We start from the raw sequence: 25,132 nt of genomic DNA, 5'->3' as shown, positions 1-25,132 counted from the left end.
TTCTTGCGCAAGAGAGCATCTACACTGGCAAGGATGCTCTTGCGCAAAAGCACATCTCTTGTGCAAAAGCACATGCCAGTATAGACACTCTCTTGCACAACTACTTTAATGCAAGAACTCTTGCGCTAAAGAGTTTTTGCGCAAGATCACGCCAGTGTAGATGTAGCCTAAGGGTTGGAGCCTCAACTTCTCAGCCAGACAACTGCTATATTTACACTGAAAGGGAACAGGAAAAAGAGACTAGGACAGTGGGGAAGGAGAAAGAAAGTGATGGTAATCCTTCTGTGCAGTCTGTGCATGCCCAAATTGCAAAGGTATGAAATGAGAGTGAACAAAAAAGAAAAGGGCTCAGTTCACAGTTGCCCTGCAATTTTGTATAATAATTTACACCTAAGCAAACTCGGTGAAAAGTATATTAGGGTAAATGACTACTTATATGCTACAGAGCTCTTTGAGAGGAGCCACATCTGGCTGATAACAGCTCTTAGACTACAATGAAGATGTAATATAAGCCAAAAAACTTTAAAAATTAGAGTGATGCACTGAATTCCTTAAAATTATAAACACACAAGAATTTTTTGTTTTGTTTGTTGCGCTTCAGAATCCACAAGAATTTCTCTCTGGAAGACTGCATACTCACCATTCTTTCCACAATTATGATCTTTGGCCCTAGTTGCTTGTGAATGGCAAAAATATGTATAAGTCTAAGAGTAAACACCATGAAATCAATGGCAAGTACTGTACGGCCAGCTTGAAATGTTGAGTTCAGCATTCTGCAAAACAGACCGAAAGAAACAGCCTCAAACACCACCCAGATACCTTGTTTATAGAGTTATACATGTTGATTCAATATCGCATCTAGGCGAAGAAAGGGTATGTGCTTGGGCCTGTACCTCACAAGAGCCACAGGCATTACACTGTTGCTATGTCTAGACTGGCATGATTTTGCGGAAAATCTTGCCAGTCTAGACGCACCCTGTTAAAAGAATGTAACGTGCCTATGAAGCTATGTCTAGATTACAGAGTTTTTCTGGGATACCAGAGGTATCCCGGAAAAACTCCGCTCCACCCAGGGAACGCATCTGCTCTTCTGACATTTTTTGCGGAAGAGCAGATGCACTCTTTCGGAAGCCCTGTCGTCCTTGTGCCATGAGGATGAAGGGCTCTTCCAAAGGAGGTTTTTCCGAAATCTGACCCAGTGTAGATGGGCCAAATTTTGGAAAAGCGTCTTCCAACAAAACCTTCGGAAAAAGGTATGCAAATTGCGGAGGGATATTTGCGTACCTTTTTCCAATAAAAAGCAGCAGTCTAGACATAGCTTGAGAAGCACCCAGCCACTGCAGGAACATCAGCCTCTCCGTCTCAGACATGATGAGGCCATATAAGATGTGATATAAGTGATGTATAGTCTCAAAGGGGAAACAGTATTTCTCTATGCAAGTGTTTCTGTAGTCTGTTTGACAGCCTTTTTAGCCCTGTGGAAATGGAGAGCCCATATAGAGGGTTGCTTTCAGCCCAATTTATTACTAATATAGACTCTGCTGTCTCAAAACTGAAAAATACAAATCAGATCCTTCTCTTGGTTGCATGCATGAACCTCCCATGGACTCTGGCAGAACAGCCCATCATGCTTACCCCATGTTACACTACATGCATAGCTGGCTCTATATTTCAGATAGCTGACCATCTCACATGAAACAGATACAGGGTCAAGACTTTGGAAAGATACCAACCTGCAGGTCACTCCAATTATAAACAGAAAGATGGCCACCATATCACACTTATTCCAATTATCCTCCACATACAGTTTAAATTTCTTAATTAAATTCGTGTCTTCATCTGTAAAGAAACTCTGCAAGAGAGCAATTGTCAGTGTTGTTATTATGTTGGCAGCTGCCATGATATTATTGCAAGCCCTGTGATGTTTGCTATTCTTCTGCAAACCCCAGCTCCTAATGTCAAATGATCACTCAAGCATATCAGTTTTTTTTTTTTTTTTTAAAGAATGTATGTTCTGAATCCTGACCCCCTCCCCTCCATGGCAATAGAGAAAAGCTTAGAAACATGACCCAACTGCACACTAACATCTCAGGCACCAGAATGTAAATAAAAATAACTGAACATATGGGGTTTTTTTAAAGCTCATGATATTTAAGCTAATCTCTTGAGGTTTTTGAAGGCAGACTCATTTTTTTTAATCGTTTGGGTTGGCCATATATAGTGTCTCCAAACTGGGCGTGTGAGGCTTTATGGGTGTATTATAAGCAATCCTCAGGCCAAACAGTCTCTCTGATCACCTCAGTGCTACAGGATGAAACAGTCTGATATAACATATTTAAAATATGCTCAGCTGATTTGTGACAAATTGGTGACCACACCCTCCCCCAAAAACCATAAGAACGGCCATACTGGTCAGACCAAAGGTCAATCTAGCCTAGTATCCTGTCTGCTGACAGTAGCCAATGCCAAATGCCCCAGAAGCAGGGAACGCAATAGGGAATCCTCACGTGCTCCCTCCTGTCATCCATTTCCAGACAAACAGAGGCTAGGGACACCACCCCTACCCATCCTGGCTAATAGCCATTGATGGACCTAACCTCCATAAATCTATCTAGCTCTTTTTTGCACTTTCACAATGTTGCTCCCATATCTATTCAGAGCTTTCCAGTTAAAGTGAGGCTATAACACTAATCCTCATGCTTCAGGAGCATTGGTCCCTACTGCTTGAGTTTAATGAGAAGGCCCACTAATGCTTTTAGTTCTAGGGTTTACAACAAGATAAGCAGTCCTGTTACACCTTCCCTCCCCCACCTCCAATCCCAAACACACACAAGGCCATTTGTGTATATACAAGGTAGGCAAGTTCCTACAGTATTGGGGACATACCATTTCAGCTGCTAAATGAGGAAGCTGAGGATGTTCTACAAATAATTGCAAGCTTAATGGTGAAAAGTTTAAAAAAAAATCTTAAGCATAACCCAATGGACTGAACAGAAAAGTATTTTAGTAAAAAAGTTTAATTATTTAATTACGGAGAAAACTCATTAATCTCTTCATTCCTGAATATAAATATATATAATATTCTGGAGGAAGAGGGAGGCAAAACAGCATGGGTGTGTCTAGACTAGCAAGATTTTGTGCAAAAGCATGTGCTTTTGCACAAAAACTTGCCAGCTGTCTACACTGGCCGCTTGAATTTGTGCAAGAGCACTGATGTTCTAATGTAAGAATTCAGTGCTTCTTGCGCGAATACTTTGACGCTCCCGCTCAGGGATAAGCCCTCTTGCGCAAGAGGGCCAGTGGAGACAGGCACGTTAATTTTTTGTGCAAGAAAGCTCGATGGCTAAAATGTCCATCGGAGCTTTCTTGCACTAAAGCACGTCTATACATGGATGCTTTTGTGCAAAAGCACTTTTTGCGCAAAAGCATCCGTGCCAATCTAGATGCTCTTTTGCGGAAATACTTTTAATGGAAACACTTTTCCATTAAAAGTATTTCCACAAAATCACGCCAGTCTAGACACAGCCCATCAGATTGGACTGTTCCAAGTGGAGTAAGTAGGGTGGATTAGCAATTCTGGGGGAATGGAACTTGACTGTGGTGAGTGGAGCTGCATAGGTAACCAGAGGAAGAAATCAGTAATTCCAGAGCATCAGCAAACAGCCTAGTAGCCTAACATACTGGTAGCAGCTGGAGCTTCTCTTGAAAGAAGGAGGGTAGAGCAGCAGCTGTGTGTGTGTGATGGCAGATGGGCATGTCAGCTGGGTTTGAGAGAGGAGGAAATACATAGCCACTCTGTATAATGAGCAGATGCAGAGCAATGAAAGTTTTTCAGCACTTTCCTATGCAAAGCTGTCCTTGACATTCCATCTCTCGAGGACAATGGGATTACACAGTCTGTAAATCAACTCTGAATTTTACTACCTGAATTTAGTAATCTATTAATGAAGGTATGTCTGAGATTACTCACCTGTCGGATTTCTTCCAAGACTAATGTAAAAACCCAAAAGTAAAGTATAATCTCCATAACAGAAGGCCCCTCAGGCGGTGCTGGTTTAAAATCCAGTAACAAGACATAAGTAAATAGAAACAGAAAAGCAAAATACATGATAACATTCCCCATAAATACTGTTACAGGAGCACTCCAAAACTTTTTCCAGCGAGTAAACATGAACGTTGCCCATGCTATGTTTTCAGAAGAACTCTGCTTCTCTAATTTGACATCTGCCCTGTAAAACAAAGAGATCAAGTTATAGCGACAGCTTCTTAAAAACTGTACAAGACCCCTGGGCCTGATCCTGCACAGAGCTGAGGTTCTTCTCTGAGCTAGTGGGAGCCAGCTCTGCAGCTGGTGTATGTTGAAATCACTGGAGGTGTGGAAGCAGGAAAAGGGAATAAGGGAATTTGTGTGCAGCCATCTTGGTCTTGTTAACAAGAGAGCAGGAGTCAGGCTAAGTCTGTGGCCTGACAACGCGAGATCTGTAATTAGATGCTGCTTTGCCTCTCGCCTCCATACGGAGGTAAGGATAGAATGCTGACTCTGGCAGGGACCTTGAGGTAAGGAGCATCTAGGTGGAACTAAATAACTGTTAGCCATTGGTGTTTGTAATGGGAAGGAGACTAATTGTTATTGTTATTATATTTATAGACAGTATATAAACTGCTTCATAATTGCTTATATTCGAAGATCTGCCTCGTAGGGGGAGTGGGGGCTCCTTCCCCCCCCCCCACCCCGAACCAGTTTTTCCCGTGCTGCAGCTCGTAATAAAACTGCCTCTGGCTACTTGTTGCTTACAAACGCAGAGTGAGGACAATGTTTTCTTCCACAGAGGTATGCTGATTTTTGCCAACTGGGGATCTGATCCTGAATAATCTAAGATCTTTAGTGACTGGAAGCACCTTGCCATAGTAGAAACACTGCCAAGTACAGCAGCAAAGCTTTGTATATGTTAAATCAAAACAGTATCCAACATGTTATCATTCCTTTATTTTGGTGTTTGCTTTTCAGTACAGTGGAATAGGTTTTTTAAGGGGTTGGTTTGTTATGTCTGTGGGGTTTTTTTGGAGGAGAGGGCTGGGATTTAAACATACCCCTTGAACTTTTACAGTACAAACACTGCAGCATCATACTAGTGCATGAGGATAAAAATGGAAATGGATTAGTTACTATTCATTGTCCAAAATGTGAGAGAGGTGTGAAAAACAAACAACCATCATAAATGGTGACAAGTAAATTTATCTTCTAAAATTATTTTGGTTCTGATAAACCAAGGCAATCTTACTCACATAACTTATGGACTTATTTTAAATATATGATTTAAAACATGTATAGCCCTTTACGGCCAGACTGCAACACCTTTACTCACATTGAGTGGTACCTTATTCCTCAATTCATGTTGCTGATATCAGTGAAATTATTCAAGAAGTTAGGTATTACTCAGTGCTAGTAATGGTATTTCCATCTGGTTCTAAGCTTAAAAATGATAGTGAATCACTAAAAAGTATGACAGTACTTTTCAGTAAAGAAGTCAGGCTTGTAAGTTATTAATGTAAGTGTTGACTGCACTGCCGTTGCCTGAGTGTTATGATAATTGATGGAAAATGTATTGCAATACTTCAGAATATGAAGTACTAGATAGTGTAAATTATGAGTTATTCTGTGTATATAATGCAAAAAAAAACCCCCCACCAAAAACCATATTTGGCAGCAATCTGATGCAGTAAAATCTCTCATTCTGTGTGTGTGTGTGCATGTGTGTGTACATATAAAAGTTATATATAACTTTAGTGTCTCCTCTGGCTGCGCTTATTTCCATCTACATTGCTGTCAGTAGACTAAGGATGTTATTGCACCTTTAATTTGTGTCTTCCTTGACATGAAGATGATCATATAAGGGCTGTGAATGCTGAGGAAAGCTTCCTCTGAATCTTCAATAAGACACAAAACAACTGTTTCTGTGAGGTTTTTAAAATTTCTCCTGGTATTTTTGCTAATTTCTTAATGTTTTAATTCACAGCAGCCTGTTCTCCCTGATTGATTCTTCAGGGAGAAGTTGTCATCACACTAAATTTATGTCACGAGCCCAGTCATTTCCATGGCAACTGACAGATGTAAATAATTATAACTTGGGATTCACAAAAAGAAACAGATCTGGGATGGAGAGAAAGCCCTGTTGAAAATAAACTCCTGAGACAATAACAAATGGAACAGAAAACAGACTGATAGGCTACGTCTAGACTAGCATGATTTTCCTCAAATGCTTTTAACGGAAAAGTTTTTCCGTTAAAAGCATTTGCGGAAAAGAGCGTTTAGATTGGCACGGATGCTTTTCCGCAAAAGCACTGAGCGCGCAACACTCAGCCGAGCCGCCACGGAGGGAGGGAAGGGGCGGGGCGGTGACCTACACGGCCGGGGGAGAGGCTGTCTACGTCACTGCCCCCCCTCCCCTCTCCCGCACGGCCCGGCTGAGGGGCGCACCACTGCACCCCTCAGCTGGGCTGTCAGGGGAGCCAGCAGCGCAAGGGGCTGTTTGGGTGGGAGGGGAAGGGAGGACGGTGACGCCCCCTGGCCGTGTACGTCACCGCTCCACCCCCCCCTCCTTCATAGCAGCCCAGCTGAGCAGGCAGCACTCAGCCAAGCGCCACGGCGGGAGGGAAGGGAAAGGGGGGCGGGGAGAGATGGAAGGGAGAGAGAGGCAGGAGGAGGAGGAGGAGAAGAGAAAGGGAGAGTGAGAGGCAGGAGGGGGAGAAGAGAAAGAAAGAGACGGAGAGAGAGGCAGGAGGCGGAGGAGAGCTGAGAGAGAGCAGGGGAGGCAGTAGGAGGAAAGAGAGAGAGAGAGACAGAGCTCAGGAGAGAAGACCTGAAAATCCCGTCTTATGACGGGCTAATTGGCTAGTTTATAAATAAAGGCTATGCCTTTACTATCAGGGAAGGTGGGATTGTAGCTTGTTTTGGTTTCATCTAGCTAGCGTAGGTAACTAGCTGTGTAGAGATGGTGAAAATGGCTTCAGCATGGGTTAACAACCAATCACAACCTTCCTTTGCAGAGTAGACATGCCCTCAGCACCTCAGAGCAAGGCCTGTCTCTTAGGCTGTGTGTGTCAATCACCTAGCCTGATAGGACTCTGCTCAGGATAGAAAGATCTTGGACTAGGTGTTGTTTTAATAATGATTATTATTTTGGATTTGACCATGAAGATCTGGTAGAGAGGAATAAAGTATCAGAGTTCAGCTCCCCAAGCTGAATGAGTCCAGAGTCTGCTTTCTGTATGTCTTTCAGCAGCCTGCTACTTGGTCCTATGCCGTTTTAGGCTTTAAGTGAAATGCACGGCAGCTGTTGTTAGCTGAATGGAATGCTAAGAGGAAATTTGGGAGAATGTGGCTAATTAAGTCCTTTGTGTGTGAACTGCATAGATTGACTGAAATTTCATTGTTCATTTAAAAATAACTCCATGTTCCTATTTATCCCCCTTTCCATTTACACAGCAATAACACTAATGACCTTGAGGCAGGGCATTTCCTGAGGATTAATGACTGACAAGGGCACCTCAGCTGCCCTTTGTGTTATCAGCTAGTCATTAATCCCAGAGAAATGGCCTGTGCTTTGACTGTTGTCTTAATTAAACTTCCAAACAACAAGACTGACTCAGACTTACGTATCCCCATCTTTGGAAAAAAGCAAAGTCCTTTCTGTGTCAAAACTGTCCAGCTCTCTGCATGTGTCTGGCTTATTCTTTGACTGTACTTCCTCACTGTAAGAAAATATAATTTTGAAAGAGAATGGAAAGCAACTCTTCCCAGCTAAACTGAGATCTATGCTGCTGTGTTACAGCAGCCTGGCCTGAAGTCTCTTCTTGCTAAGAGGCTCTTAGGAGGCTAGAGAAAGCCTGTAAGGCTGTGAATTTCACCCCCTGTAGATGCCAGTGCAAAAGGGGGCCTATAACACATTCTAATACATTCATGTTTTTAGCATGGCAGATGGCTTCCCATACAACTGTAACATACCACGTACGGCTTCTTAGGAAATAGTAGTGTGGGCATTGCAGCACTGGTGGTCGCTTAGCACCCCATACCATGCCTGTCCTGCAACATCTACATTATTTTTAGTGCACTAGCATGAGCAGAATTAGCATACACCTCTCAGCAGCAGTGCAGACATGTCCTTAGGGCTTTGTGGCCGAGCAGAGGTAATTTCACCCTCATTTCTTTCTGGGATTATTTCTGAGCGTGTGTTGTATTTTTCACTTAATTGACTCAGACTCTTCCCCCCCACCCACCCAGGACAGTTTTTATGCATAGGAATGCTTTGTTCATACCTGAAAGCTATGAGATTAGTGTAGATTAGGAGAGGACACCAGAATCCACTGACTAATTTTAGGATTGGAGTGCTTGTGGACATGTCTCCCCACCAGATTTTGGTCAAAAAGGCCTGAAAGTCAAAGAAAAAGAACAGAAAATGAACCCGGCTTTGAGACAAAGCAAGTGAACATGCAGCTAAATCACGTTTGTCTTTTATGAAGGGTAGGGCAGGAAACACTTCCTAAAACTAGGCTGTGGGTATTTCTTCACTCTGTAATTCGTCTTAAAGGCTCTGTCTACACTGCACCCTCTTGTACAAAAGCCTATGCAAATGAAGCGTGGATTAGCATATTGCTGCACTTCATTTGCATAATTAATTAGGAGCCATTTTTGAGCAAGAGGCTTTTGCACAAAAAGGAGCCATCTACACTGCTCTGTTTTGTGCAAAACCCCTCTCTTGCTCAAGAGCCATTCTTTCTGAAAAAATGAGGAAGAACGGCTCTTGCGCAAGAAGGTGTTTTTGCACAAAATGGAGCTGTGTTGATGGCTCCTTTTTGCGTAAAAGCCTCTAGTGCAAAAAAGGCACCTAATTAATTATGCGAATGAAAGTGTGGCAATATGCTAATCCATGCATCATTTGCATAGGCTTTTATGCAAGAAGGATGCAGTGTAGACATAGCCAAAATGACCCATCTCAGATGAGAACAGGTGTGTCCATGCTAGCATGGCTCTTGTTCATGTGTGGCACTAAGGCTTTGAGGAGCATATCCTGTGGTTCTGTGTGCTGCAGCAAACTGATCTCCTCTATGATACGTTCCCCTGCAATTCTCTTGGAAAGAATCTCCTTTCTGTCCATGTGTGGGGAATTGTGGGAAGACATTGGAGGACTTAGCAGCACTCAAGTGGAGCTAGTCTGTGTCCAGGCTACGGAGAGATGGTGATAGCAGCGGATGGAATTGTGCTAACTTTAGTTGGAGCTTGTACACTCAGATGGGGCAGCAAACTTAAGATAAAAGCACCATCATACATACCCTAATGGTTTTGCGTGTGAACAGAACCTTGAGTTGGGGGCAATGCTCAAGTTAAAATTCAAGTTAACTTGGTCATGAAGAAAAAAACCCCCTTGGTTGGGCCTAACACAACCATGTAAGTTTTATTAGGCCTGCTCAGATCCTGGTTTCAGTTGTGAAATAGGGAATAAGAGCTGCATTCCTACTGCTCCCCTGGTAGTGGGTGGGCAGGAGAAAGCACAGAGATGGAGCCAGAGATTTGAGCTCTTCACTGGTGGCCTGGCTGGACACAAGGAAGGGAGTATGCTGCTCTATAATGGACTGCAGTAGAATATGCCTTGGTGCCAGAGGGGAACACCAGAGGAATTCTGCATCCACGGGATGTTTCCTGGGAGGGTGCAGTTTATCGATGAACTCCTCCTTTATTTAGGCTTATACCTAAGAGTACAACCCTGCCCCCTAGAAAGTCACAAGGGAATCTCCTTGCATTTTGCTTACCTGGACACCATCATGTGCAAAGAAAGACTTGGCATCTGCTTCTGTGGCCAAGTGGAGACAGGTGGTTTTGCTCCAGTATTGGTTTTTCCTCACCAGTAAAGCAAAAGCTCGTTCCTCACTGTTATGATAACATTCACTGAATAGCTCTGCCCAGCAAAGGAAACGTAGAGTTATAGGTCTGACATGGAAAACGTGTCTGTGCGTACACCCTCGGGAAGAAGAGAGAACTTGTATATTTTTCTTGGGAAAAGAGTCAAAATTCAGGGAATGGTAGTAAAAATGCTTTTGAAAATGTCTCCTTAAATATGTGTTTGCAAAAAGCTATTGCAGAAATCCTTCATATCTTTAGGAGTCCATTCATTGCCCCTTTCCTGTTTATATGACTTCTTCTCAGTTTTGAGTCAGTTTAATTTTTTTTTTTGCATATTGACTTTTTATTGACAAATTTCTCATCCCCAAATTTTTTCACAGATAGCATAAAAGCCCCTTTAAAAGCACATAAATACACATTAATAGCCCAATTGTGAAGCCACTTCATATGCAGAACTGCCACCAATACATCAATGAGGAGGTCAAAGCCATATGGAGTATTGTGTGTCAGGGTGCGCTTACAGCAAGGGTGGGCAAATATCGGCTCACTTGCTGGATCCAGTCTGCCAGTGTTAGCCCCGGTGGGCATGTACACCACTGTATTTATCTGCGCCTCCACAGGTATGTGGAATTAGAGCTCCTGTTGGCCACAGATCACTGTTTCTGGCCAATGGGAGCTGTGATCACCCATACCTACAGAGGTGCAGGTAAATATAGCGGCAGTGGCCCACCATGGGCTAACCCCAGTGAATTGCCTCCATTTTATTGCCCACCTCTGGCCTAGGGCCCTGGATTGCTTTAATCTAATCCTGGCTGTTGCTAGGATCTGTCATATATCATGGATTGTGATTCTTTTAATTCTAGCTGCCATTTGGAATGGAGTGTTAAATTAAAATCTAGCAAGCTGATTGGTTTCAGCTGTTCAGAATCTTTGCCTTGGTACCTATACAGTTGCCACAAGCCTGCGGAGTAAATCTATTGGGCAATTAAGCTGGTCTGAATAATAAACCGACACAAGCTATTGAATAGATTTCCAAACCCATACTTAAAAACCTTGTTTGAGGTTTGAAAGTGTTTTGGCTCCCTCTTTATTTTCTCTGTCAGTTCCACACACTTCTGCACTTCCTACTTTAGTCAAGGATCGGGAGCTTTAAGTTACTAAAATTCAGGAGGAGAAGATATTCATATGATATTTGCAGCTTGGACAATACCAGCCAGCTCTGGAAATCTTCAGAATCTAACTTTGTGAGAGGGGGGTGGTAAGATTATGGAGAGAGACAAAGGCACAATTATAAAGACAGGGATAGAAGAGAGTGACAGTTTACCCCCTTTCCCTAGAGATTAGAAGGGCATAGTGGTATCTCCCCAAGTGCCTAGCAAGGTGCCTTCATTTTTGTGTGTGTATTTCAGATTGTACTTTGAACCCAAAATGATTCCACTTAAATTGGGGCTAGTCAATTTCCTTGAAAGCCTTAAAAATCATAAGATAGACCCTAAATAGGGGATTATTTTCAAATCTTATAATTAATACATTACTCTTGTGATTTTGGCAGGGAGGGAGGTGATTCTGACGTGTGATATCTGAAAACTTGAGACCAGCAAAGCTTCAGAAAGATTGTGTTACTCACTGGAGCATGTCGGCTGTTATTACTTTAAGATTTTTTTTTTTTTTTTTTGCTAGCTGGCTTTCCAGCACAAGCCACATCTTAAATATTTGATAATGATCTTAAAGGCTGTGATTTCTTACCCAAAGCGAGCCGATCATACTTGGCTTCTTTCATCCTACGGGCTACTTCCGCCTCTGTCTCTAGTCGAGACATGTCCTTGAGGATCTTACAAGCCGCTAGAGCTGCTGCTACACCTTCCTGTCCCTAGGAAATGGAAAAGAGGTGGGGGCAGCATATGATAAATATTAATGATTCTGAAGTATGGGACTGTTACTTGGAGATGGCTGAAAAACGGGGAGGTTAATCTGTGGAACATTTCTGAGTTTTTTTTTGTTTGCTTGGGCACAAGTAGCAAAAAGCTTGGGCTGAAATATTTGATTTGGGAATGCTGTTGCACTGCTACTATAGATGTAGTATATTTTTTTCAGACAAGTAATTTGGGAGTCATCTCCATACTTGGAAACCCCAGTGGAGACCAGTATTACCTCTAATTTTTTCCACCCATGTGCAGAATAAATTGTATGTGCAACAAAGCATGTGCAGAGGTGCACCACCAGTAGAAACACATGCTGCTGGTAGGGATGCTCTGCTAATCAGCTGGGCAGCATTTGAATCTCTCCTGAGTAGCTGCCCAAGTCCTCAGCTTGCTTACAGAGAACCCTGCTGGAGATCCTTTAAAGGGCCCTGACTTTCAAACAGCAGGCAAGGGCCAGGAGGAGAAGTGTGACTGGTAGAAACAGAGAAACCCATTTTCCCCGCAGATGCAGATCATGAGCAATGGGTTTGCTGCTGTGCCTCTTCCTTCCTCATGGTGCGAAAACCAAACACACAATTAACCCGTAGGAAAAAGGAACAAAATCTGAGGTCAGAGGCAAAGGGTTACTGACTGCCTGGAGGACAGTGATTAAAATCAAGGGCCAGATGCTCTTATGGTGTTCATCAGGAGAGCTTAACTGTAGATATTGAAGCTGCATTGATTTAGGCCAGCTGTGACTCACACCGTGTTTATGTAACTTTTGGCTACTACCAGGCTGAGCTGTATTCCCTATAGCAATTCAGAGGAAAAACTCCATAAAACTCCATATCTCATGTCCTGAAGGGCAAACACATATATCTTAACTTCATAACCACACGACTGAATATACCAATATTTCAGATATAAAACAAATTGCCAGTATGAGGCCTAAAGGAGTTCTATCTTGATGCTTACCATAGCCCAGAAATAGTTTGCCATCTTGTGCCGGTTTTGAAGTACTGCCCATAGAAATAAATCCCTCCAGGGATTCTCGCTCTTCTGGTTCATATCCAAGTGCCCAGGTAACCGTTTTGCATTTGTTTTATCCTAAAATACATATCTTAAAAACTTAAAATCTAATTGTAATTTAATATATTGTCAGATGTGTCTGTACCAGCTACACAATTCAAGCAGCAAACCAGCAGTGCCAGCAACTTTCAAATCCTTTTGCTGTGCCTTAGGACCCACAGGTAACTAATTCAGTCTATATACTGAATCAAAGGGGCTTGTATCCAGAGTACAACCTAATATGTGTGAGAACATTTGGGATGAAATCCTGGACACATTGAAATCAATGACAAAACTCCAATTGATTTCACTAGAGCTGGGATTTCATCCTCTGAGTGTAATATCCAAGGAAAACCTGTGATTAGCTCATCTAAATTGGACTTGAATTACTTAGGGCAAGGATTCTCAAACTTTGAGATACCGTGACCCCCCTCTAAGTTGCTCGCAACCCCCCGCGAGGTTGGGACCCACAGTTTGAGAAATGCGGACTTAGGGTTCTGCATAACTGAGGCAAAGGAAGGCGCTTCAGGGTAAACCAACAAAAAGTATTTTATTTAAAAATAAAACCAGTCTCAACAAGGCCCCATGTACAGTGAAGAACACTGGACTACCCCTTCTCTTTTTAGTCCAAACACTAGCTGTTCAGCCTCACAGCTCATCTCTCACAAAAAATAGCTTAAAATAAAATTCAGTTTATTCCTCAAATATTTTGAGCGTTTAGTCTATATAAATAGATCATGTTGAAATTGGGGTGGACAAGGTCTGTCAGCTATTTTTGTCCCTGAGCCATAAAAGAACTGGGAAGATGTTGGCATATCTACTTGAAATTCTGCTGGAATTTGTAGTTTGGAGATCTGAGTCCTAGAGAATTGCTGATAAACCTGAATCACGGATCTTATTTTTTGAGTCCCTGCATTCTCTTCTATGAATCCATCACTCACACTTGATTTAATTCAGGATACAATACCTAGAGCTGTGGGTGGAAGAGGTGGGGGAATAAAGAGGAATCACAAAATGTTTCCCAAAAAATCCTCCATTTTTTTGGTTCAAAAATTAAAACTTTGGTTAAAATGTTTTGATTTTTTAATTTTATAGTTGGTTGAAAAACATGACAGAATTGTCAAGTTCCTCCAGTTCTCTGCCCTGACCTTCTCTAATTTGGACAGCTCTAAATAAAATCTGAAAATAGTGAGAACAGAAGTTTAGTATGTGAAACTTAACGGTAACTCACAGCTTTCTTCTTGCTTCCTGGTTTGACCTCTTGATAGAAACCTTTACATGCATCATGAAGAAAATCTTTGAGAACTCTAGAAACTTCATGGAGGGTAAAGAGTGGGCAGACATCCACCATTTCTTTATGTTGTTGACCAGTGATCCCTGCTAGAGTCAGCTTACTTTCCTCATGTTTCTTCAGCAGGAGCGCATAGAGGAGGCATTTCTGAGGGATGGAGCAGTAGAGTCTCTGAAGTCGGCTGTACGTCAGGAAGTCGTACATGTTGGCCCCATTGTCAATAAATAACTTTACAAATTCTGGCTTATCATTCACCAGAGCATCCATCATCACTTCCTCTAGGTCACAGGACTAGATTTCCATGAAACGCAAAAAGAAATATTTATATTGTACGGGTATTGCTGTAAGACACAGGAGTAGGGATGGGGAAATTAGACTTTTACCCACTGTTTAAATCCAGACTGCATCAGCAGTCATTGAAATTTGCCATCATCTGACTGACTCTGAGTGGGAGGGGAGGCATGAAGTGAAATGAAAGAATGGCCTCTGATCAGGTCTTTCCGCATAATTGAGTGCGTAATGGAAAAACTCAGTCACAATTAGTATTTATTGGCACCCTGTTACTATGGTACGTATACTTATATTGTGGCAGTGCGTAAGGGCCCCTAGTGATAGAACAGGACCCTGCTGTATTAGTTGCTATCCAAATACAAAACCAAAGGATGCCCCAAGGGCTGTTGGCAGTTTGAGGGGAGGTGAAGGACAGAAGAGTTATGGCAGCTGATCTATTCTTGGCTCTTCTGATATACTCCTTTTGTAGTCAAGAAAGACTGAAGCAACGTTAGGACAATGCTCACTTCCACTTACTGTGCTTTCATGGGGAATCAGAGGGCTATAGTTTCTAGTAACACTGATCTGGTATGCTCCACAAGCTATATGACAATCTCATCAGTCTACACAGTATGATAAACACAGCTACAATCTAAGCAAGTAAAATCGATTACCTTCCATTCCACATCACCATTGAATATTTCACTTTTAGCAATGTCCACTCTATTCCAGGCCACTGCCAGCTTCAATTCATCCAGGTATTCCTGGGCTTCCTGACTGTGACTTTTACAGGCTGACATGAACAGGAAACATGAATACATTCAGCAGTGTGATGTTATATTAAACTGGACATTACGTAAGCGTAATCAGTGTGACGTGTCCAATACAATGAGACATCTTGTCCAGTTACCTCAGATTTGTGAGTTACTTCCTTGGAAATCTCTCACACTCCCCCACCCCCTTTCCTCTTACTTGATAAACAGTGGACTCAAAATCTACATCTACCTCACCTTTTGAATGTTTGCTAGCCAAAGTCCGCCAGTGACACGGTCTGGGGCTTTTAAACTCAGTCTAGTTCTTCAGGATGTGGATTTTGGAGGCTTGCTGCTTTTTTTTTTTTTTTTTTTGGTAAAGTCTTAACTCTCTTCCCTCCTTTCTCCCGCCTTTCTCCCCCGCCCCCTCTCATGGGATGACCCAACACAGAGTGAAATGGCTGGCAATTCTACTATAGAATACTTTCAGAAGAGAGACTGCAGTGGGAGTTTCACTATGGAAGCTTAGTTTGAAGTGTTTAGTTTCTTAAAATGTCTGTAATCAGAATATAACATCTCGGACACATTTCAATTCCTCTATACGGTATTATTTCTAAGAGGCACAGACAGCAACCATGCATCATTTAATACACTGCAATATGACAGTGCACATTACTTAAAAAAATTCCATAACATCAAGTGTGACCTGATAGCACTTATACCCAACTGTCCCTGTTGCATCATCTACCAGCAAACAGAAGACTGTACATCAAGCACGAACACTGATCAAGCAGCCCACTTTGTTTGTTCCCATTTTCAAGAATAAGATTCACTGATATTAGTTCTCTGTTTCCCTTGCCATTGTCACCACTGCACTATTGGTCTGACTTAGTGGGAATGATATTTTGTAAGCGCAGAACCTAAGTCCTGCATGTGAAAATTAACCAGGCTTTACCTTGAGGAAAGCTTCTATTTGTGCCATTGGATGATCACATTAAGATTATTTAACTCTTTCTTTATTAGAAGGATGATTTTTGGTTCCAAACAGAGGCAAAAATTCAATAAGTGAATTTTTGCTTTGTGTTTTTCATCAGTTTGAACATAGGTGTAAAAGCCACATCCTTGCGCTGGGAGGCATATGCAATTCAGTCATTGTGCAGAGCATCCTGATTACACAGCGTTTGTAGGAAAGTGTTTATGTCAGAGTAAAGGTTCTAGCTAAGTTAGGATGAGATTGCGGCCTGTTTTACAGGCTCATGCAAAGGCGGATGTGTGAGTAAGATGCTCCCTTGTGTGCAATACCCAGCATCACAACTTGCCCCATGAGAGGGAAAGCAGCCTCCACTGAGCTGTCTGTTCTCCTTTAGGTGAGCTGAGAGCAGGTAGAGCCTTGACTAGAGGGACCATACATCCTGCTTTGGCCAGAACAGTCCCTTTTGCATACCCTGTCCCATCCATCCCAACATTTTTTACAAAACTGGGGATTTGTCCCAGTTCTCTTTCCGTCTGTTGGCAAGATCAAACTGGACAGATATCCAGTTTTGCCAAAAGAGAGGGGTGACCCCTAGTGGAGCATGGAGGAACATGTATGTGTGAGTGGGAAAGTAGGCTCAGGCAAGTGTCATAGGCCTGGCTGGCCCTGTGAGGGTGAGTGTTGGGGGGGGGGGTTAAAGCTGTCCTGTGTGGCTGGTGAGAGGGAGCCTCAGTCTGGTTCCTCATGAGTGGGAGGCAGAGAGGACTTGAGCCAGCCCCATATGGGGAATGCTGGGGGTCTTTAGATCAGCTGCCTTGCAGTATCCCATTTTCCTTTTGGGGAAATATGGTCACCCTAGCCTCGACTCATTCGTCTGCCATGTGCCTGCCAGTGTTTCTCAGCGGATGGGGAGTGGGAGCTGGTAAGCTGTGCCTTGGAAAGGATGGTGATGGTGTAGACTACTTTACTTTTCCACTGGAGATACAGTTGTGAGGCACAGGTTGGTCTCTGGCTTGTTCCAAGGGCAGTGCCACTATGAACCACCCCTTATTTAAGGTGCGTGGTATAAGAACAGTCATACTGGGTCAGACCGAAAGTCCATCTAGCCCAGTATTCTGTCTTCTGACAGGGGCCAAAGTCAGGTAACCTAGAGGGAATGAACAAAAGAGGCAACAGAAGTCATCTCGTTTGTAAGGTGAAAAGTCCCAGTCTCTCCTCAAATGAAAGCTGTTTTATACCTCACATCATTTTTGTTGCCCTTTTCTAAATCTTTTTTCAATTCCAATGTATCATCAAGCGATGTATCCCACATAACTCATTCCCAGCTTCTGACAAACAGAGTCTAGAAACACCATCCCTGCCCATCCTGGCTAATAACTATTGATGGACCTATCCTCCATGAATATGCCTAGTTCTTTTTCAAACCCTGTTATCGTCTTGGCCTTCACAACATCCTCTGGCAAAAAGTCCCACAGATTGATTATGCGTTGTATGAAGAAATACTTCCTTTTATATGTTTTAAACCTGCTGTCTAACAATTTCATTTGGTGACCCCCAGTTTTTGTGTTATGAGAAGGAGTAAGTAGCACTTCATCATCTACTTTCTCTACAACAGCCATGATTTTATAGACCTCAATTATATCCCCTCCTTAATCATCTCTTTTCTAAGGTGAAAAGTTCCAGTCTCTCCTCAAAGGAAAGCAGTTCTATACCTCAAATCATTTTTGTAGCCCTTTTCTAAACATTTTTCAATTCCAATGTACATTTTAAGATGGGACAACCACATCTGCACACACTATTCAAGATGTGGTCATACTGTAAATTTATATAGCATATAATATTTTCTGTCTCATCTAACCCTTTCTTAATGATTCCCTGCATTCTGTTTGCTTTTTGATTGCTGCTGCAGATTGAATGGATGTTTTCAGAAAACTACTCACAGTGACGCCAACATCTCTCTTTTGAGTGGCAACAGTCAAGTTAGACCCGATCATTTTATATGTATAGTTGGCATATTTTCAAATGTGCATTACTTTGCATTTATCAACATTAAATTTCATCTGCCATTTTGTTGCCCAGTCACTCAGTTTTGAGAAATAATTTAAAAAGCTCTTTGCAGTCTGCCTGGGACTTAACTATCTTGAGTAGTTTTGTATAAATCTGCAAATTTCCCGCTTTTTCCAGATCATTTATTAATATGTTCAATAGAACTGGTACCATCTTTCCCTTAACTTCTTATATAATTTAACCATCCTCAAACTGTAACTGCGCATCCATTTAAATGTAAAAAACCCCTCTATTTAAAATAGAAACATAACAAATATAGCCCTTATCACATGATAAAAATTCATCTGAGTTGACTGTTTCATAAGAGACAGAGTTGGCTTGTCTATCTTTTCCATTAGGGTATTTTGAAAGAAAAAAGTTTTAATAAAAACATTTTGATGAGTGGGAGATTTTTTTAATCAGGCTACTATTAGTATTGAAGGACTGACCTATAGCCTACTGAAGTCAATAAGAGCTTTTTAATTAAGTTCAGTGGGTTTTGGATTAGGCACTTAGGTATTTTACTGTTTCACATTGGACACTAGATATTTTAGTAATTCACTTTCTGGTCAAATTTTGAAATTACACATTTAAAATGTATTCTAAAAATGCTCCCAAATCTTGTCTGAACACTGTAGTCTCAGTGAGCTCTTGGCACATGCCAACTAGACTTTGTGGAGCAATAACATAGGCACACTTTGCTCTCAGGGATGAAGACTGTAAATTATTGTGCAAATAATCTCAGGTTGGAAAAAAATGTGGGCAAATCTCAGATATAGACGTAGTGGATCTAGCACTGGCAAGACCACCTGAAAGAGATTCTTACCTTTGACCAAAGCTTTCAAAATGACGGTGTCTAATTCATCAGAACCTTCTTGCTCAAAATTGTGCACTGTTAAAAGATGCTGGTGGGAGACAATGTTCTGAATCTACGAGGTTGAAACAAATTGTTTTATTCTTCACCCTTTCACTACTGATCTTACAGACAGACCCAGAGCCACAGTAGAGATGACATATATAGGATGGGACAGGTCTTGCCCCAAAGAATTCCCATCTTAAATAGACATGGCAGAGCATGTGGAAGGAAGGGAGAAATGTTAGCCCATTTTACAGCTGGGGCGGTGGCGGGGGGGGGCGAAGGGGGGAGGACATGAGGCACAGAGAGCACAAGTGTTTTGTCCAAAAGGTCCCACAGCAAATCTGAGATCTGAAAACTGTTTGGCTATGTCTAGACTACATCCCTTTTTTGGAAAAAGGATTTAAATTAGACGAATCGCAATTGCTAATGAAGCGGGGATTTAAATCTCCTGCGCCTCATTAGCATAAAAATGGCTGCCGCTTTTTTCCGGCACGGAGCTTTGCCGGAAAAAAGCACCAGTCTAGACGCTGATCTTTCGAAAAATAAAGCCTTTTCCAAAAGATCTCTTATCCCTTATTTCAAGAGGGATAAGGGATCTTTTGGAAAAGGCTTTATTTTTCGAAAGATCAGCGTCTAGACTGGCGCTTTTCTCTGGCAAAGCTCCGTGCCAAAAAAAAGTGGCAGCCATTTTTATGCTAATGAAGCACGGGAGATTTAAATCCCCGCTTCATTAGCAATTGCAATACGTCTAATTTAAATCCCTTTTCCAAAAAAGGGATGTAGTCTAGACGTAGCCCATCTGTTCCCAGCTTTGAGTCCAAGTGCAGTAAGTCCATGACCCTTCTTCTCTCCCATTCTTGACTGACAATAGCTGTTCTGTAGATAGCGCATGTCGTGCAGTGGGTTCTAGTTATTCCATCCTTCCATTCCATGACCTGTCTTCTTTCCTCCCATTAGCTCTTTCCTTTATTTAAGGCCAGGGTCTTTAAAATTGCTTTGTGGAAAGGCAATTCAATATTGATATACAGTCAGCAAGTCTACAAAACGCTTTCTTTTCCTCCTCCCCTGAATGTCTCTGCCTCTTGAGTTCCTCATTGTGCTGCTAACAAGACTTTAGGACCTCATGCCTCTGCGTGAATCCTCTAGTGAGGATGCCCTGGCAAACTTCTAACAGACGGGACAGATGTGTGGAATTTTAAACCTGTAGATTACAGTACAAGAAGTGATCTGAAGGTCACAGGACAGAGTCAGCTGATTTATATACCAACTAGTTTATTTGGGACAAAACACTGAACTGCCCACTGTCCCCCACATCTTGACTGCCAAGGTAACTAACTGTCCCTACAAGCAGCACAAGGAAATTGTTCCTCTGATCTAGGAATTTATATGCCTGATGGGAGGGAATTGATTAGTCTTTTGTTTGTTTTAAGAGTAACTTTTGTTGTTGCTGCTGGAAAAGAATGGTGATGGAGAGAGTGAAAGGAATGGTGAGAAGCAGTAGTCTATTCACACTCTCCCGGAATCCAGCTTCCATCATGAGCTGGGTCTCATCTTCCACAACTGCAGAACATCCACAACTGCAGAGCTTGAATCATGTGTCTCTGCCTCCAGGAGGACTGTAGGGTTTGCATGCACTGGCTGTTTAGTGGAAGATAGAGCCCTAAGTGTTCTGTTGAATTACAAAGCCAAAATAAGAATACTCTTAACTGAATGCCTGATTCTGATCTCAGATACCTTTTTGTGTACCATTAATCTCAGGACATTTGTATCTCTAGCATATTTCTGAGAAGCCTCCCAGCAATTCTGAATATGAGCAGTGGGTACCTGACGAAGCACATACAATAGAAATGATATCAGGATTTGAGTGTGTGATACATTAACAAAATAAGCCAGTTAGCTTACTGTTGCTGTCCAATGGAGAATGTCCTTCCATGAAAAGTTTTCCATAGGGAATTTCTCTTTAAGTTGCTTTTCAACAACTTGTGGCACAAGAAGATGTGGCTCATTCACTGCTGCAGCTAAGATGTCAGCTGTACCCCCAGATCCAGCTAAGATAAGCCAGGGAGCAGAGTTTTCCAAGCCCCTGCAAATTCTCTGCATTTTAAAAATACGGTAGAATGTAGTGATGGACAGACAAAATGCAATGTGTTCATATATTAATACCTTGCAACTAGGGAGGTGATTGAATACCTGAACCTAATTCACTCCGTACCCCAGTCAGCCTCAGCACGAAAATTCAAGATCTTCATGATCAGGGCCAGTCCTAACCAACTGGCTGCCCCAGGGAACTGCCCGGCTCGCCCATAGGGTTGCCAGATGGTTTCAAAAAAATACTGGACAAAAATTTGTCAAACAAAACAAAACAAAAAACCGCCAGGGAAAATTTGTTGAGCAAAAAAAAGGAGGGGAGTCAGGAAACCTGGGGGGAGGATTCGGGAGGTCAGACTGAAATGCGGTCGCAGCCCACCCCTAGGACGAGCTCTGTTCATGATACAAGATAGCCACTTAACTCTATACCCTGTTCCACTATTATCTTCCCAGCTAGCTGAGAAGACTGATGTGGGTATTCAAGATTTAAAAATAGTTAGTCTGTGGTAGCTTGTTATAAAATCCCAAATTCTGAATACTGGAACAAGGATTAAGAAGAAAAAGAGACACATTGGGAACTCCTCTGTGAGCCAGAGTACTCCTGCAGAGGTTGACTGCAAGTTCTGTAAAGCAAAAATTTCTTGAGGGAACACTGCATCTTATTACTCAGCATCAGCCATGAAACCTGGCAACTGAATGTTTATAAGAAGGCTGCTGAAAACATTCACAAAGAGTGGCATTTATTCCTGGATGTAGATGGGAACTGTCATGTAATCACAATGAGATACAAGGGAGGCCATGGAAGTTGTACCCTTCGGAGGCAAATAAAAATAATATTATTCTAGTTGAAATCATCATAATTCATTATCAGCCCATTTCTGTTGTGGGGTGTGTGAATAGCTAATGAGACTGGCAGTTCTGAATGCCAGCTGTCAGCCTGTACCTTTTTTTTTTAAATACATGTTATAATCCCTGATAGATATGACCAAGTGATTGTTATTTTTACCATTGCTGTCGGCTACTCGTTCACCGTTCATAGGTGAAAACCACCCAGTCTTTTTTTGCTCGCCCAATCTTGTTCCCTAAAGATTTCTGGAGAGGATCAGTAGGTTTGCACTAGGAATTGCTGCTATATTTAACTGGTTAAGAGGTGATTTGATCACAGTCTACATGGAGTGAAGATCTTGGATACTAGAGGGTACTTGAATCTAGCAGATAAAGACTTGACAAAATTCGGTGTCTGGAAATTGAAGCTAGAAAAGTTCAAATAAGAAACAAGGCAACCCCTCCCCACCACACACAATTTTTTAAAAAGTGAAAGTCATTCATCACTGTAACAGCTTCCCAAGGTGTCTGGTAGATCCTCCTCCATCACTTGGAATCTTTAAATCAAGGCAGGTGGAGTTATTAGTGTGAGATGCACAAGCTGTTGGGCTCATATTACGTAGTCATATAGGAAATTTAAGTGACCTGCTGATACTTTAAAAATGAAGCAATACTACTGTTGAATTTGCTCAAACTGCAGTATTTCTTGCAGGTAAGGTATGTACTGATTTAATTAATAAATATGTTAAATTTAACATTTTTAGTACTAAAAAAACAACCGTGTTGCAAATTGTGTGATATCTTACCATGTAGAGTTGTATTTGGCACCCAGCAAAACATTCTGCTAAGTATTTATTTAACACTAGAAGATTTACCCAGCACTCCTCGGTCCTCCACGACAAGGGGCTATGGGTGTGGGGGACACAGGAGGCAGGGCAGAGGCTTAGGGATATGGGGAGCTCAGGGAAGGGGGCTGGTAGTGTGTGGGGTGCAGGAGGCAGGGCAGAGGGCTGGGATGTGTGGGGAAGTTGACAGGTGAGGAGTACAGGATTCAGGGCAGAAAGGGCTCAGGCCATAGGGCTGGGAGATTAGGGGAGACTTTCACTAGTAGTGGCAAAGGTGGCACTGCGCTGACAGCAGGTCCTTCCAGGGGCCAGAGCCACACTACCCTGGCAGTTCTTCCCTGGGGTGTCAGGACTGCACTAGCTGGCACCCTCAGCTAATAGCTGCTCTTTGAGGGGATGCCTGCCCCCCCAGGTGGCAGCTCCTCATGGGGAGAGGAGACTGGGGCCATTCTGTCTAGCCCCCACAAACTGCTCCCATGGGGGGAGGGCAGGGCTGCATTGCCATCCTCTCGATAGCTCTTCAAGGGGGGGTGGTTGGGGCCAGGTTGCCCAGTCCCACTGAAGGCTTCTTACAGGGAAGAGAAGACATTGGCTGCCCAGTGGCTCATAGGCTAGGACTGTGCTGGCCAACCCCCCTTGATGGCCAGCAGCTCCTTGGCGGGGAGCAGGGCCACTCGTCAGCAGGTCGTCTGGCTAGCAGGGCTCCCCCCATGTCCAGTAATGTGGCCAAGAACGGGGAGGAGAGCTTGGAGGCAGGGGGACCACTTACCTGGGCTGGTGGCCAGCAATATGGAGAGCTCCAGCCTTAGCTGGCCACTCTCTTCCTAGTGCAGGCACCTCCCTGTGGTCACTCTGCACTGTAACTGTCCCCTGTGCTCGCTGCCCCCAGTGGTCATTGTGGAGCATAACTATCCCTTCTAGCAGACCCCTCCCTTTCTGTGTTATGGAAAACAGTCAATTCCAGGCACATCTCATTTTCCTGGCACAACCAAATCCTGAACTTGCTTTAAGCTAGGAGACTAGGAGGCTATATACCAAATTTGGTGGTCCTAGCTCTTACTGTTTAAGAGGAATTCTTGAACACACGGACTCACAGACAGACACACAGCTTTCTTAAATATATAGATAGATTCGGCCATTACAAAACATTTTTTTTTACCTTTGTGGGGATTTTTTAAATAAATTTTTAAATATCACACATTGCCTCTCACCTCAAGTGTTTTTGGTCCTCCATTTACCAGTAAACAAAGCACTGGGATTTCAATGCTACCTGTTCCTGTGAAATAGACAACATAATGTTTAAATTCATTACAGCCATAAAGATGTTGTGTTGCTGCCATCTTCTGGAGAGCATTGTTCCATCATATGGTCCACAGACTGAAACAAGAGCAGTGGCACTGAGAGCACAGGCAATAGGATGATTGATAGCAAGAGCTGTGAAAAGCACTATGGTCCCATAGTTACTGTTAGCTTGGGACAAGGGTTTGACTCCTTGCTCTGCCACAGACTTCCTAAGTGATGTTGGCTAACGAGTTAGTATCTTGGGCGCCTATCTGTAAAATAGGAATAATAGCACAGCCTTCCTCACAGGCATGTTGTGAGGATAAATACATTGATTGTGAGGTGTTGAGATGCTACAGTGATGGGTGCCATGTAAGTATCTAGGATGGATGGGCATGCCCTCGGAGAGCCAGTATTTAGAATGATAGGTTCAAATATAATTAGATCACATACAGCAAATAGACTCTAACGATTGACTATTAATAGACTCTGACTTTAAAAACTGTCAATGTGTATAGGCTAGAAAAAGAGGATGTTTTCTTCTTTTCTCCATTTCCAATAGGATTCTGAATGTAGACGCCGTGGTGGCTCGGCTTAAGGTAAGCTGAATTCAGCTATACATTTTGCATTTTGTTGACCAAAAGGTGTAGCCAGTTGTTTGATTACACTTATGGTTCATTCCTAATAAAGTTCAAGAGACCAAATAACTGAATATACACAAGTGTATCATCTAAAGTAAAAGCAGTACAATATGAAAAGAAGATGCATGTACCTTTCCAAGAACCAATTCTTACCTCCCAGCATGGTCCCCTTACTCAGAAGGTGTGCATCAAAGATATGCATTTCACCCAGTAGTATCCATAGTATGATTTTACAAGTTGCAGCATTCTTTGCACATCACTAAAATCCAACCCACAACTTTGTAACAGTTTCTCAACTTGTTTTTGTTCTGTACTTTTCTTATTTCTGTTTTGGATTCTACATTCCAAACCAGCTGCCCATGAAAATACTGATAGTAGGATATGGAATGAATGT

At 42.5% G+C, this 25,132-nt stretch overlaps 1 protein-coding gene across 1 annotated transcript in view; it reads right to left on the bottom strand.

Moving 5' to 3' along the window:
* The window catches only part of TRPM5 (transient receptor potential cation channel subfamily M member 5), a 48,217-nt gene that overhangs the window by 14,004 nt on the left and 9,081 nt on the right, over window positions 1-25,132 (bottom strand). The window contains exons 5-17 of the mRNA XM_089778668.1: window positions 24,028-24,092; window positions 20,961-21,152; window positions 19,026-19,128; window positions 15,103-15,221; window positions 14,099-14,449; window positions 12,775-12,906; window positions 11,645-11,768; window positions 9,808-9,953; window positions 8,317-8,429; window positions 7,657-7,752; window positions 3,971-4,229; window positions 1,734-1,852; window positions 641-773 (exon numbers count right to left, since the gene is read on the bottom strand). Coding sequence (XP_089634794.1) covers window positions 641-773; window positions 1,734-1,852; window positions 3,971-4,229; window positions 7,657-7,752; window positions 8,317-8,429; window positions 9,808-9,953; window positions 11,645-11,768; window positions 12,775-12,906; window positions 14,099-14,449; window positions 15,103-15,221; window positions 19,026-19,128; window positions 20,961-21,152; window positions 24,028-24,092 — 1,952 coding nt within the window. The remainder of the gene's footprint in view (window positions 1-640; window positions 774-1,733; window positions 1,853-3,970; window positions 4,230-7,656; window positions 7,753-8,316; window positions 8,430-9,807; window positions 9,954-11,644; window positions 11,769-12,774; window positions 12,907-14,098; window positions 14,450-15,102; window positions 15,222-19,025; window positions 19,129-20,960; window positions 21,153-24,027; window positions 24,093-25,132) is intronic.

The sequence above is a fragment of the Pelodiscus sinensis genome, chromosome 5, assembly GCF_052426305.1.
Source record: "Pelodiscus sinensis isolate ZL-2025 chromosome 5, ASM5242630v1, whole genome shotgun sequence".
NCBI lineage: Eukaryota > Metazoa > Chordata > Testudines > Trionychidae > Pelodiscus > Pelodiscus sinensis.
The sequence above is the reverse complement of the archived record's forward strand: the minus strand, read 5'-3'. Positions and strand labels throughout refer to the sequence as shown.